The sequence below is a fragment of the Anomaloglossus baeobatrachus genome, chromosome 3, assembly GCF_048569485.1.
Source record: "Anomaloglossus baeobatrachus isolate aAnoBae1 chromosome 3, aAnoBae1.hap1, whole genome shotgun sequence".
Classification (NCBI taxonomy): domain Eukaryota; kingdom Metazoa; phylum Chordata; class Amphibia; order Anura; family Aromobatidae; genus Anomaloglossus; species Anomaloglossus baeobatrachus.
The window spans coordinates 416,780,895-416,794,365 of record NC_134355.1 but is presented as its reverse complement, the minus strand read 5'-3'; the positions used below and the strand labels follow the sequence as shown (position 1 = coordinate 416,794,365).

The 13,471-nt window shown below is 41.5% G+C and overlaps 1 protein-coding gene across 2 annotated transcripts in view; it reads right to left on the bottom strand.

Annotated features, from left to right (window-relative positions):
• Window positions 1-13,471, bottom strand: part of CSMD1 (CUB and Sushi multiple domains 1) — a 2,926,925-nt gene that overhangs the window by 824,981 nt on the left and 2,088,473 nt on the right. For both annotated transcript variants that reach the window (XM_075340315.1, XM_075340314.1), the window contains exons 19-20: window positions 10,529-10,645; window positions 3,600-3,815 (exon numbers count right to left, since the gene is read on the bottom strand). In XM_075340315.1, coding sequence (XP_075196430.1) covers window positions 3,600-3,815; window positions 10,529-10,645 — 333 coding nt within the window. The remainder of the gene's footprint in view (window positions 1-3,599; window positions 3,816-10,528; window positions 10,646-13,471) is intronic.

Sequence of the window (13,471 nt, the reverse complement as noted above, 5' to 3'; positions counted from 1 at the left end):
AAGAATGTACGCGCTGATGCCTTGTCCAGGTCTTTCATGCCCATGGAGCAGGAGGAGGAGACATCCCAACCCATCATCTGTCCTAGTAAAATCATTCCGGTGGCCCCTGTCACCCTGGCCCAGATACCGCCCGGGAAGACCTATGTCTCTGAGACCGACAGGCAAAAAGTGTTACACTGGGGACATGCCTCGAAAACAGCCGGTCATGCTGGTCAGAAGAGAACATGGAGTGTGATTGTACGTCATTACTGGTGGCCATCCCTTTGCACGGACGTCGCTGCTTTTGTCTCTGCCTGCTCCTCTTGTGCCAGGAACAAGACGCCCAAACACCTGCCATATGGCCGTCTTCTGCCTCTGCCTATACCCTCAGTTCCGTGGCAACACATTGCGATGGACTTTATTACGGACTTGCCATTGTCCTCCGGACACACAGCCATATGGGTCGTGGTGGATCGGTTCTCTAAAATGGCTCATTTCGTCCCTATGGCTGGACTGCCCTCTGCTCAGGAACTCGCGGACGCCTATATACATCACATCTTCCGCTTGCATGGCTTTCCATCACACATCGTGTCCGACAGAGGAACTCAGTTCACCTCCCGCTTCTGGAGGGCTCTCTGCAAACATCTGGGAGTGACTCTGGACTTTTCTTCTGCCTACCATCCTCAGTCTAATGGCCAAGTGGAAAGGGTCAATCAAATCTTGACCTCCTTCTTACGTCACTACGTCAACGCCCATCACGACGACTGGTCCACGCTTCTTCCTTGGGCTGAATTCTCCCATAACCACCACATCAGTGAGTCTTCCTCCAGCTCTCCCTTCCATGTCGTTCACGGACTTCAGCCCTCCGTCCCATTGCCTGTATCCCCTTCTTCGGATGTCCCTGCTGCTGATGCTGTAGCCCGTGACTTTGCAACCATTTGGGACTCTGTCAAGGCGTCCCTTGGGCGTGCTTCCCTGCGGATGAAGAGACACGCAGACAAGAGACGTCTGGACCCTCCGTGTTTCTCTCCTGGAGATCTAGTCTGGCTTGCTTCCAAGTACGTCCGATTGAAGATACCATCCTAGAAGCTGGGTCCTCGCTACATCGGGCCGTTTAAAGTCCTCAACAAGATCAATGAGGTCTCCTACAAGCTACAGCTCCTGGCCACGATGAGGATACCCAACTCATTCCACGTCTCCCTGCTCAAGCCGGTTGTCCTTGGTCCCTTCTCCGCTGCTGCCAGTTCGGCTCCTCCTCCTATTGCCGATGACGACATCTATGCGGTAAGAGATATCGTGGCCATGAAAACCGTACGGGGTCGACAGTTCTTCCTGGTGGACTGGGCAGGGTATGGTCCTGAGGATAGGTCCTGGGAGCCCCGGGAGAATGTGGGCACTCCGCTGATCCGTACCTTCCTGTCCCGGTTGCGGGGAGTGGGGCGTGGGGGGGGTACTGTCACGCTCCCCGGGTCCCTCGCGCTGCTCCCCGGCTCACCTGTCACGCTCCCCGGCTCCCCTGCCTCGCTCCCCGGTTCTTCGGTCCGGTCTCCGCCGCTCCCCGCTCTCCAGCGTCCATTGCCTGCGCTTCCCAGGCGTCCTGGTCCCCGCTCCTGGCGCCCGTCGGCTTCTCAGCCCCAGCCCGGCTCTGCTGCTTCCTCCTCTCAGCTTCCTGCTCTGGCTTCTGGCACCCGGGCCGCGCGCATGCGCATTAGGGCGCGCGCGCGGTCATTCACCCTTTCTTAAAGGGCCAGCGTCAATTGACAGGAAATGAAGCACACAGGTACAGGGTATTAAGGGGTTTAATGTCCAAGTGGGCGGGGCCTGATCTTCGTGTTTCTCAAGCTAGGAGTCAGGTCTCCTTGTGTTCCTGTGAGATACTCACCTCTCTCTCTTCTAGAGCCGATCCTGCCTTGCCATCCGGTCCTGCCGAATCCCGAAACTTGAACGCTGTCTATCTGCCATCCTGACAGTCCGTACCATCTCTGATCCCTGCGGTGACCCGTCATCTCGCTCCAAAGGTTCCGGACTCCGCCTGACATCATCTCGGCTTCCGAACCTGAGCTCCGTCACCCGGACTACCTTCAGTGACTCCGTGGTCCCAGGGACTTCTCCATTATACTCTTGTGCACGGACTGTTCTGCTACCTGTAGTGCTCCAGCTACCGGACCCCTTACCATCATCAAGGAGTTCGGCCCAGTGGATCCACCTCCTGGGTCTGCCCGTCCACCTGGCCCTAACATATACATGTATTTTCAATAATCTGTGCTTACCTTAGATGACAGCCAATGTTTTTCCTTCCTTATATCAGTTTTGTCATAACCTAATCATTGCATAATAGAAAAACTCCTAAAGACCATGTGTATTGGAGATTCAGTGACCTAGTCATCTAGCCAACGCAACTTGGTGATTGCCAAAGACACTCTTGCTAGAAATTCGAATTTGGCAAAAGTTGAATTTTAGCAGAAAATTCTATTCTCATCAAATTCAATGTTTCTTATTATGGTCAGTGGTCTTTCCAGGATGTAAAATAAAACAATTAATACTCATTTCACTGTATTGATTTCAATACAGCCTGCCATCTGGTTCTCATCTCTTTTTTGCCTTCCTCAAATCTTGCACTTCACTCCACACCCAAGCTTCTGGCAATAAGTAAGCCTCTTACACCACGGTTCATTATTCTATTTCTAGCAATTCATGATGTCACAACTTCCAAATATTCACCATCTCAGACCTAGTCAGTATTTTGAGGGATGCTCTTTGTGAGTGAGAAGGCACAGGGCCCAATGACTTAAGATGCCCCAGTCATAGCCAGAAGCCCCATTGCAGACCAAAGTAGGCCAAAGAATTTGGGGGAGGTGAAAAGGAGAGGAATGATGGACCAAATAGCCCCCTGTAGAAGCAGAATGGCATGTGAGTGGTGTGGTATTTTTTTTATTTTTTTTTTACTTTTTCACTACCCTCTACAATTTAGTAAAATGGCAGTCAACTGGCTACCATTTTGCTGAATTTGCACATTGTAAATTACAAACATTTGATAGCTCAAATCTACTCAAACTTGTATATCTATGTTCCTGCTTTCAACATAACAACTTCAAGAACTAGTGTAACTGTTCACCCAATATATCCCAGCTAATATATTCCATCCTTTAACAGGTGCCATTGTCACTAGAAAACTGATGTACTGCATTAAACCTTTCATAGGTTTTTATTTTGTTATAACTGAATCAATGAAATTTACCAATGAAAGTCTACTCCCATATCTCCTTTTTTATCTATAGAAGTAACATACAAATTCATATATACAAAGAAAATTGATACCAAATTCTACAGCACTGCACAGTGACCTTAATTGTTTAGGTGTTTCAATGCAAATAGAAATGGTAATATTTGGAGTTTTGAATATTTAGGTGTAAAACCATCCAGAAATTTCTTTGCTCAATTTTTGATCAAAATGATAATTTCTTGTAATTAATTTGTCTTGTTTGTTTTGCCTTTCTGGGCCTAAACCCACTTATATTTTTCAAATTGTGTGCTATAAGAAGCTTTGTCAATCGTCATTCATCTAGTAAATGTCCAGCGTCTGTCAATATATAATTTGGCCTACCTGCTAATTTTCTTACCTAGAAATGTAATGTTGAATCCTTCATATGAGATAGAAAAATCTGATATAAAACGAAGTTGAGCTGTGAAATTTCCAAAAAGTCCAGCTTTTATAGTAGGTGGGAGCACTGAACCCGTCAGCCTTGCCACAGGATGAGTAAAACTGCCATCCTCAGTTATTAACAGATAGTCATGAGAACTTTCAAGGTGAAAGGTGTGAAATACCAGTTGTACACCTGAAAAGACAAGATAAATGTAACTATTGAAACACATTGGTCTGCATAGAAGAGATATGCACTAACATTCTTATGTCATTCATTTTTGATTCTGTCATTGACCCTATTGAAGTACTACGGATTACTCATGTCTTACAATTCAAATATCACAATGGACTTTAAAGTACTACTGCAACATTTATTTTTTCAGTGCTGGAATTGTCCTTTAAACCCATGTCCCCTGGCTGTACTTACCTTCAGGCATTTTCATCGTTTCTGGTGTCACTCCAGTCCTGTAGCGCCATGTTGTGATTGTAACTTCTGACTGGCCTGAAGTCAGACGTTTCATCATAAACTCTCAATAAAACTCTATGAGAGCCAGAATTAGGCTCTCATAGACTTTTATTGATTTGTTACCTCAAGCTTTCTTTGTTAAAGACTGAAGCTGCCGGCAGGTCACAAAGTGAGAGAGACTGACGGGACTGATGTTGACAATAGAACAAGATGCTGGATCGTCAGTATAAGACTATGGTCAGGGAACTTCGAATTAAAGCACTACTTAAGCGGTAAAATAAAATAAATGCTGAACAGGTGCTTTAAAGCTCATATTTCGCATTGGGAAATGCTGCTGTTCACCAGGTGGGGCAGTTGCTAAGGCAAATAGGGCATCACCTTTAAATATGCTATAGTCCAGTCACAGAGAAGGATGTCTTGTTTCATTATTATTGAAATAATTATGTATTTTGTACATGTTCCATGGACACAGACTCAAACCTTATTTTTCCCTACACCACTTGGTTGGAGTCCTTAATTCTGAAACAAGAAGGTTTTTTAGTAAAGGACTATTTTTCAAATATGTTAAAGAGGTACTCCCATTAAAGTTTTATCCTCTTAGCCTCTTCACTTCAAACCTGTTTTGGGGCTCAGGCGCATGTAGCTGCTGAATATTCTGCAGTGATTTGACAGCACATGTGCGCTTCAAATCGCTGCAGAAACACTGCATAATGAATGCAGTATTTTTGTTAAAAAAAAGCCGATTTAATGCACTCGGGATGCTGTCCCCACCATAGACAGAGTGGGAGCTGCATCCATAGCGCACAAATTAATTGACATGCTCATTTTATGAACGCACGGATTTGGGTCTAAATTTTAGCATTCAAATCGCTGCGTTCATAAAAGCATCGTGCTCACGTATCATGCACAATCTTCAAAGATTGTGCAGGGGATGCATGCATTTATGCTGCATTGCAATACACAGCGTAAATGCATGCAATTACGCAACGTGCACATGAGCCCTGAATCTTCAGAAAAAGGCCAATGTTTTCAAATATGACCAGTGAGGTTATGACACTTCAATGGATTCAAGTGATTCTGAGATTGTTTTTTTAGGTACTGTACATATTGTACTTCGTGAAAGTGGTAAAGTTAGGGTGATTTTTTTTGCTTTTATTTGTGAAAATATTGACAATTTGGTAAAAGTTTAGCAATTTTCAAACTTTGAATTTTTATACCATTAAACCAAAGAGGAATTTATCTAGATGATTGGAGAGCACCTTGAACCCTCTGATGCTTAACAGAATTTTATAACATTGAGCTGTGCAAATGAAAAAATAAATGTTTACCACAAAAATGTTGCTTTCACCCAAAATATTTCATTTTCAAAAGGGTATCAAAAGGTAATACAGCATAAAATGTGTTGTAGAATTTGAGTATGCTGATACACCATATGTGGTGAAAATGTACTGTTTAAGTGCATGGCAGTGCTCAGAAGGAAAGAGCACCATTTCATTTTTTTTAATGCAAAATTGGCTTGAAACGTTAGTGGTCACCATGTCATGTTTGGAGAGCCCCTGATGTGCTAGTAGACCTCTTCCACACGTGACCCAATTTTGGAAACTAGACCCTTCAATGAATTTATTTAGATTTTTAGTGAGCACCTTAAACCCCCAGGTGTTTCACAAATTTTTAGAACATTGAGCTGTGAAAATGAAAAATAAAAAAACTAACATTTTACCACAAAAATGTTGCTTTAACCCCATATATTTCATTTTCACAACAGTATCAAGAGAAAATGCACAGCACAATATGTTGTGCAATTTCTCCTTTATACATCGATATCCATATGTGGTGGCAATCTACTGATTGAACACATGCCAGGGTTCCGAAAATAAGGAGCGCCATTTAACTTTTTGATCTCGAAATTGGCTGAAATCATTAGCTGACGCCATGTGATACTGTATTTTTTAGAGCCCCTGATGGTACTAAAAAGTGGACCTCCCTCATAAGTGACCCCATTTTGGAAACTAAACCTCACAAGGAATTTATCTAGATTTGGTGTGCAATTTTCAACCCCCAAGTGCTACACAGAATTTTATAACGTGGTGCTGGGAAAATAAAAAAATACATTTTTGCTAGAAAAGTGTTGCATTAAACCCAAATCATTTAATTCCACAAGGGTAACAGGAGATAGTGAATGAGACAATTTGTTGTGCAATTTATCCTGAGTTCAGCAATACTCAATATGTGGTAGAAAACTACATTTGGAGGCAAAGTACAAATTGAAGAAGGGAAGGAGAGCCATATTGAGTTAAGATTTAGTTGGAATGGTTTTCGGCTGCCATGTAACATTAGCAGAGCCCCTAAGGAGCAGAAACCCACACATCTGACCCCATTTTACAAACTACACCCCTCAGTGACTTTATTTAAGGGCACAATGAGCATATTGATACTACTGGTGTGTTACAAAATTTTATATTATTGGGGGGGGTTAAGAAAAAATAATTACATTTTTACCACTAATATGTTGTTTTAAACCCATGTTTCCAAATTTCACAAGGGGAATAGCTAAAAACAACACCTCATAATGCATTACATAACTTCTACTGAGTGAAGCAATATCCCACATGTCATTGTACAATACTTTTTGGCTAAACCGCAGGGCTCAAGAGGAAAGGAGACCTATTTGATTTTTGGAACACAGATTTTCCTATAATAGTTTGAGGACTCCCCTTGCCGAGCCACTAAGTGCCAGAACATCAGAAACTCCCTAAAGTGACAAACTTTTTGAAATTACATCCCTCAGGGTGTTCAACTCTGGGTGTTGTGATAATTTAGTCTCTGGAAAAAATTCATGAAGTGAAACGCAATGAAAGTTGCAGAATTAGAAATTGCAAATAAGCCCTTGTCGTGCTTTATACATTGTGCCCAGCTTCTCCTTTTGGAGACATACAACAAGTAAATTAAGTGGGCTCTCCTTTCTACAATAATGCCAAATGTGTAGATGTTAAATGTGATTTAGCCACATTGTGGGGCTCAAAATGGAGGTGGGTATTTGAATTTTTGAGCACATATTTTGCCTGATTTCTTTTTTGAGAAGTTCTTTATGTTCTGACATAATCTTAGATTTTAGTTTTTGCATGTAGCAGAGCCCATACATCTGCCCCCACCCACACTAGGCTTTAAGTGTTTGATTCTAGGCAGAAGATCCTAATCACAGAGGGAGGCGGACTCGAAATACAGCTTCTCAGTCAGACTAAAGGTCCAGTCACACTAAGCAACTTACCAGCGATCCCAACAACGATAGGGATCGCTGGTAAGTTGCTAGGAGGTTGCTGGTGAGCTGTCACACTGCGACGCTCCAGCGATCCCACCAGCAACCTGACCTGGCAGGGATCGCTGGAGCGTGGCTACACGAGTTGCTGGTGAGCTCACCAGCAACCAGTGACCAGCCCCCAGTCTCCTAGTTACAGCACACATCAGGTTAATTAACCCGATGTGTGCTGCAGCTAAATGTGCACAGAGCAGGGAGCAGCGCACACTGAGCGCTGGCTCCTTGCTCTCCTAGTTACAGCACACATCGGGTTAATTGCCTGATGTGTGCTGCAGCTAAATGTGCACAGAGCAGGGAGCAGCGCACACTGCTTAGTGCTGGCTCCTTGCTCTCCTAGTTACAGCACACATCGGGTTAATTACCTGATGTGTGCTGCAGCTACATGTGCACAGAGCAGGAGCCGGCAGCACAGGCAGTGAGAGCGGAGGAGGCTGGTATCAAAGGTAAATATCGGGTAACCAAGGACAGGGCTTCTTGGTTACCCGATGTTTACATTAGTTACCAGCCTCAGCAGAAGCTGGCTCCCTGCTCACTGCACATTAGTTGTTGCTGTCTCGCTGTCACACACAGCGATCTGTGCTTCACAGCAGGACAGCAACAACTAAAAAATGGCCCAGGACATTCAGCAACAACCAACGACCTCACAGCAGGGGCCAGGTTGTTGCTGGATGTCACACACAGCAACATCGCTAGCAACGTCACAAAAGTTGTTCGTTACCAGCGATGTTGCTAGCGATGTTGCTTAGTGTGACGGGGCCTTAATGATAAGGCTGCTGAAGCTAAACTAACATTGCAGGTAAAAAAACAGACTTTGAGAAATGGAATCATAACCTTTCAGCATGCTGTCTTTTAATTACAGAGCAAAAACCTGCTGACAGAGTCCCTTCAATATTTCTAATCAGTTCCCATTTATCCTGTGCCCTATGCTGAGCACTTACATTGGGTTTCCCATGTACATCTCCAAAATACATAATTTAGATAAAACTCCCGACCAATGTTTTCACTACAATAAGGCAGCAGGATTACCCCGAACTCCATTTGGACTCTGTTCGGTGGTGTCTGTCTTTTCAAAGGTGCACAAAACTGTCTATCACTACAATTTTGTACTTGTCTAAAAAGACATGTAAAAAGATGGACATCGCTGGACTACAGGCCAGACGGGAGTTCAAAGTGACTCACTCTGCCTCATCACAGTATACATTTCTTTGAGAATTTAATCTAAAGCATGATTTTCAGAGATTTACACGTAATCCCAGTGTAAGCACTCAGCGTAGAGCACAGGATAAATGTTAGCTGTGCCGTATTTTGAGAGGTAGAATGAACAAATCAACAGCAGTTGAAGAATTGGCTTTATTTTTTACGCCATATAATTTATTTATTATGCAACATAAAAGATTATGCGGTTTTATTCCTCTGATCAAAATGATTTATCTTTTTTTTTAGGTTTGACTATCAAGCTAAGATCCGCTTTATTTACAAAATAAAGGTTTTTTGCATCACTAAATTTTCAATGCTTTATTTTTTTTTATTTTTCTGTTGACAGAGTCATGTGAGGGCTTATTTTTGCAGGATGAGTTGGAGTTTTCATTGGCACCATTTTGGGCCACATAATATTTTTTTTTATTGCTTTCCATTCTGCTTTTTGTGAGGCAGAATCAATCAGAATCAATTGTTTTTATTTATACCATTCACTACGAATTAAAACTTCATAAAACAGCTTTATTCTTCAGCTCAGTACAATTTCACTGATACCACATTTATATAGTTTTTATCTTTGCCTCTTTTACACCATAAAAACTATTTTATTGAACAAAAAATAGCTTTGCATTGCTGCATTCTGAGAGCTACAGCGTTTATATTTTTTCACTGACGGAGATGTAAGGCAGCTTGTTTTTTGTGGGATAAGATTACTTTTCTAGCTGTATCATTTTTATTTATATATGATGTTTTATCAAGTTTTATTCCACTTTTTTGTCAACTGTATGGTAAAAATACTTTTTTTTACATTAATATACAGTCTGCAACAGATATTGATTCATGCATTTGAGGAACTAAACATCTATGGATGGCAGTGAGAGCCAGCACTTGACTGTTGGGAAAACCGAGTCCACAACAGAGATTGTGGGGATATAGGTCCTGTGGCCCCACAAACACCAGAGCGTACCGGTACATCCAAGGTTAAGAAGTCCTTGACAAATAGGACATACCATACTTCCAAGGTTGTTAAGGAGATAATATATTGCAAACATCATATTATATAGTACTGTCTACTTACAATTGCTCATTTTGCCATTCTACTTAGTTTATACTTCTGTTTTACGTTAGGTCTATGACATCAGGTGATTAAAAGTATATCAGCTGAATCCGTCTACGTTTTATGTAGAAACAAAAAGTCTCTTTCCCCTGCATGAGTTATCATTGGAACTAACAATATACATCACTGAAAACACTTTGTAATTTGAATGATAACTCATACAAGGAAAAGAGACTATGATTCTACATAGAGCTTAGAACGATTCAGCTAGTCTGTTTTTATTTACTTAATGCCATAAACCTAATGGAAAAGAGAAAAATGAACTGGGCATAGGGTCCTGTTACACTTAGCGATGTACCAGCGATCGCACCAGTGATCCGACCTGGCAGGGATCGCTGGAATGTCGCTACAGGGTTGCTGCTGATCTGTCAATCAGGCAGATCTCCACAGCGACCAGCGACCCATGTAACGACGGCTCCCTGCTCACTCAGAACTGGCACTCGTTGGTCTCTCGCCGTTCAACACGCCACTGATGAGTGCTGCACAGCGGGAGACCAACAAGCAAAAAATGGTCCTGATCATTTTGTCACGATCAGCGACTTTGCAGCAGGGGCCTGCTCGCTGCTGCTGCTTGCTCACAGCGATATCGCTGGTGAGATTGCTGATACGTCACAAAACCTGTGACATTTCAGTGATCTTGCTAGCAATCTCTCTGTGTGTGATGGGTGCTATAAGGGCAATATTATTAATTGTAAGTACACAGTACTATATAGTGTGATGATTGCAGTATATTAGGAGGATAAAAAGTTTTATGGGGGTGTTCCTTTAAATGAACATCATAATCAACAATAAATAAGATGAACTACATACCTTTTCCATGTGATACTTCAATTGTCCAGGTACAATTCAAAGAATTAGGGTAGAAGTCAGGAAAACCTGGAGAAAGGATTGTTCCACTCCGTCCATGAATATATCCACCACATAATGCTTAAAAGAAATAATTAAAAAAAATTACTCTTATAGCTTAAGCAACAAAATAGACATTTTTTTCATATATTGTGATCATGATATCGAGAAGGCACCGAAATCTACACCAATTACTAAAGTATAAGCTGTAACACACAGCAAAGCTCCATGTTCCTTTAGATCTCACTGTTTATTTTTGTCTCTTCTTTGAGAGTTACTGTATGAATGGGATAAAGGAGTTGCTTTTTTCTTATTTGGTTCTCAATAGAAATCATAAAAAGTGGATGGGAGTAAAACATGAATGGCTCTGGAGAGAGCTTTAGTGCCTTCTTTTTATTGATCGTATGTCTGACATGTCTATGCTGAGAAAAATAGTTGTTCCAATTTTTGTTTAGTCACTTTCTTCTTCCCCTTTCTAATCTTCTTTGTTTCTTTCTTCTAGTCTACACAAGACAGAGGCACTCTTACTTTAAGTGGAAAAAGTAATGCCTACTTGACATATGAAATGCTACATACAAATTCCTATTTTTAGAGTTTTCGTTCATTTCAGTGGCTTTAACAATGTGATAAAAACTAGCTATAGAGTATTGGGAAACTTTTATAAGTTAAATAAAACCATACATTATGGTAAACACAACTTATTGTTTAATGTTTTAAATAAAAAAAGACAAAAAATATATTACTATGCATGTAGAATTAATATTATTATTCAGCATATGCTACATGATGTATATTTCATTCATTAGAGAGGGTTAGTTAGTGCTCTATGAGAAATATTCAGTTAGGTCCAGAAAAATTTGGACAGTGACACAAATTTTGGCATTTTAGCTGTTTATCAAAAAATATTCAAGATACAGTTATATAACCAATGTGAGCTGAAATTGCAGAATCTCAGCTTTAGTTTGAGGGTATTGACATTCTAACTGCAGAAAGAGTTTAGGAATTACATCTGTAGCTGACTCTTTATCAAGGAACCAACAGTAATTTGACAATTATCTGAAAAACTCTTTAATGGTCTACATTTTCTATTCCCTCATTACCCCATCATCAGATAAGCAGTTAAAAAGTCTGGAGCTGATTCCAGGTGTGGAATATGCATTTAAAAACTGTTGGGATGAATCCACAATATGCAGTCAAGTCATTCATCAATGGAAGTGAAACAGGCCATTATTTGGCTGAAAGAAAAAGGAGAGATCCATCAAAGAGCTAGAAGAAATGTTAACAGTGGCCAAATCAACAGTTTGGTACATTCTTTAAATCAATGAGTGCACTGGTGAGCTAGAGCACGCAAAAAGGTCAAGACTTCCATGAAGGACAACAATTTTGGTTGATTGCAGAATCCTTTCCATGGTGAAAAAAACCCTTCACAAAATCCACCAAAGTGGAGAACATTGTCAATGAAGTAAGTGTTTCAGTGTCTATGTCTATCATAAAGAGAAGACTTCATAATGGCAAATACAGACAGCTTGCCACAAGGTGCAAACCATTAATTAGCCTTAAAAATAGAAAGGCAATGTTAGATTTTGACAAAAAAAACAGATAAAGATTCCTGCCCAGATCTGTCAAAGCATTCTTTGGATAGAATAAACTAAGATCAACCTCTACCAGAATGAAGGGGAAGAGGAAAGTATGGAGAAGGCTTGGAACAGCTCATGCTCTAAAACACACCGCATCCTTTGTAAAACATTAGGAAGGCAGAGTAATGGCATGGGCATGTATGACTTCCAATGACAATGGATCACTAGTATTTATTGATGATGTGACTGAAGACAGAACAGATGAATGAAATCTGAAGGGTGATACTTTATGCTCAGATGCAACCAAATTTAGCAAAGTTTTAGATGATGCTTCCCAATATACATGGACAATGATCCAAAACATACTGCGAAAGAAACCCAGGAGTTTTTTAAGGCAAAAAAATGCCAAATTAATCACCAGATCTCAACCTCATCAAACATGCCTTTCACATGCTTAAGACAAAACTTAAAAGGAAAATTTTAGTTGACCTACTCCAGTAATGATAATCTCCTGAAGATAATGCAAACATTGCAGGTAAACAGCTGCATATAGTGCGATAAAAGACACATTGCTGAAATCTATGCAATAACCCATACAGCATTCTATTTTAAGATTACATCACAAGAACTTGCTGATAGATTATTTCGATGGGAGTAAAGCCCGCTTTACACGCTTCAATATATCTCACAATCCGTCATTGGGGTCAAGTTGTAAGTGACGCACATCCGGCATAGTTCGTGACGTATTTGCGTGTGACACCTATGTGCAATCAAGATTGAACGCAAATACGGTGATCGCATATACGTCATTTATTCCTCATACATTGGACGATTTGTTGTACGAACCTAGTCAATTGAAACGTGTGACATCCCTCATACGATTTTGATGTCTGAGGCTATATGCGCAGGTGTGCGCTCTGCACCGCAGCTTAAAAAAGGTCCGCTTCAGAGCGCAGCTGAAAAGCTGCATTCTGAAGCGCCTCACAATGTCTGTCATTCACTAATCTCTGTCAGTCAGTCACTATCTCTGTCCCTCTTTCTCTGTCCATGTCAGTCTATCCCTCTTACCCCCTTTCTCATACTCTCCGATCCCCGATCACCGGCGTGGTGCTGCACGGTATTCACACTGCTGCGGCGGCTTTTACTATTTTGAAAAAGCTGGCCGCTCATTAAACAATCTCGTATTCCCTGCTGTCCCCGCCCACCGGCGCCTATGATTGGTTGCAGTGAGACACACCCCCACGCTGAGTGACAGGTGTCTCACTGCACCCAATCACAGCAGCCTGAAATAAATAATTAAATAATTAAAAAAAACGGCGTGCGGTCCCCC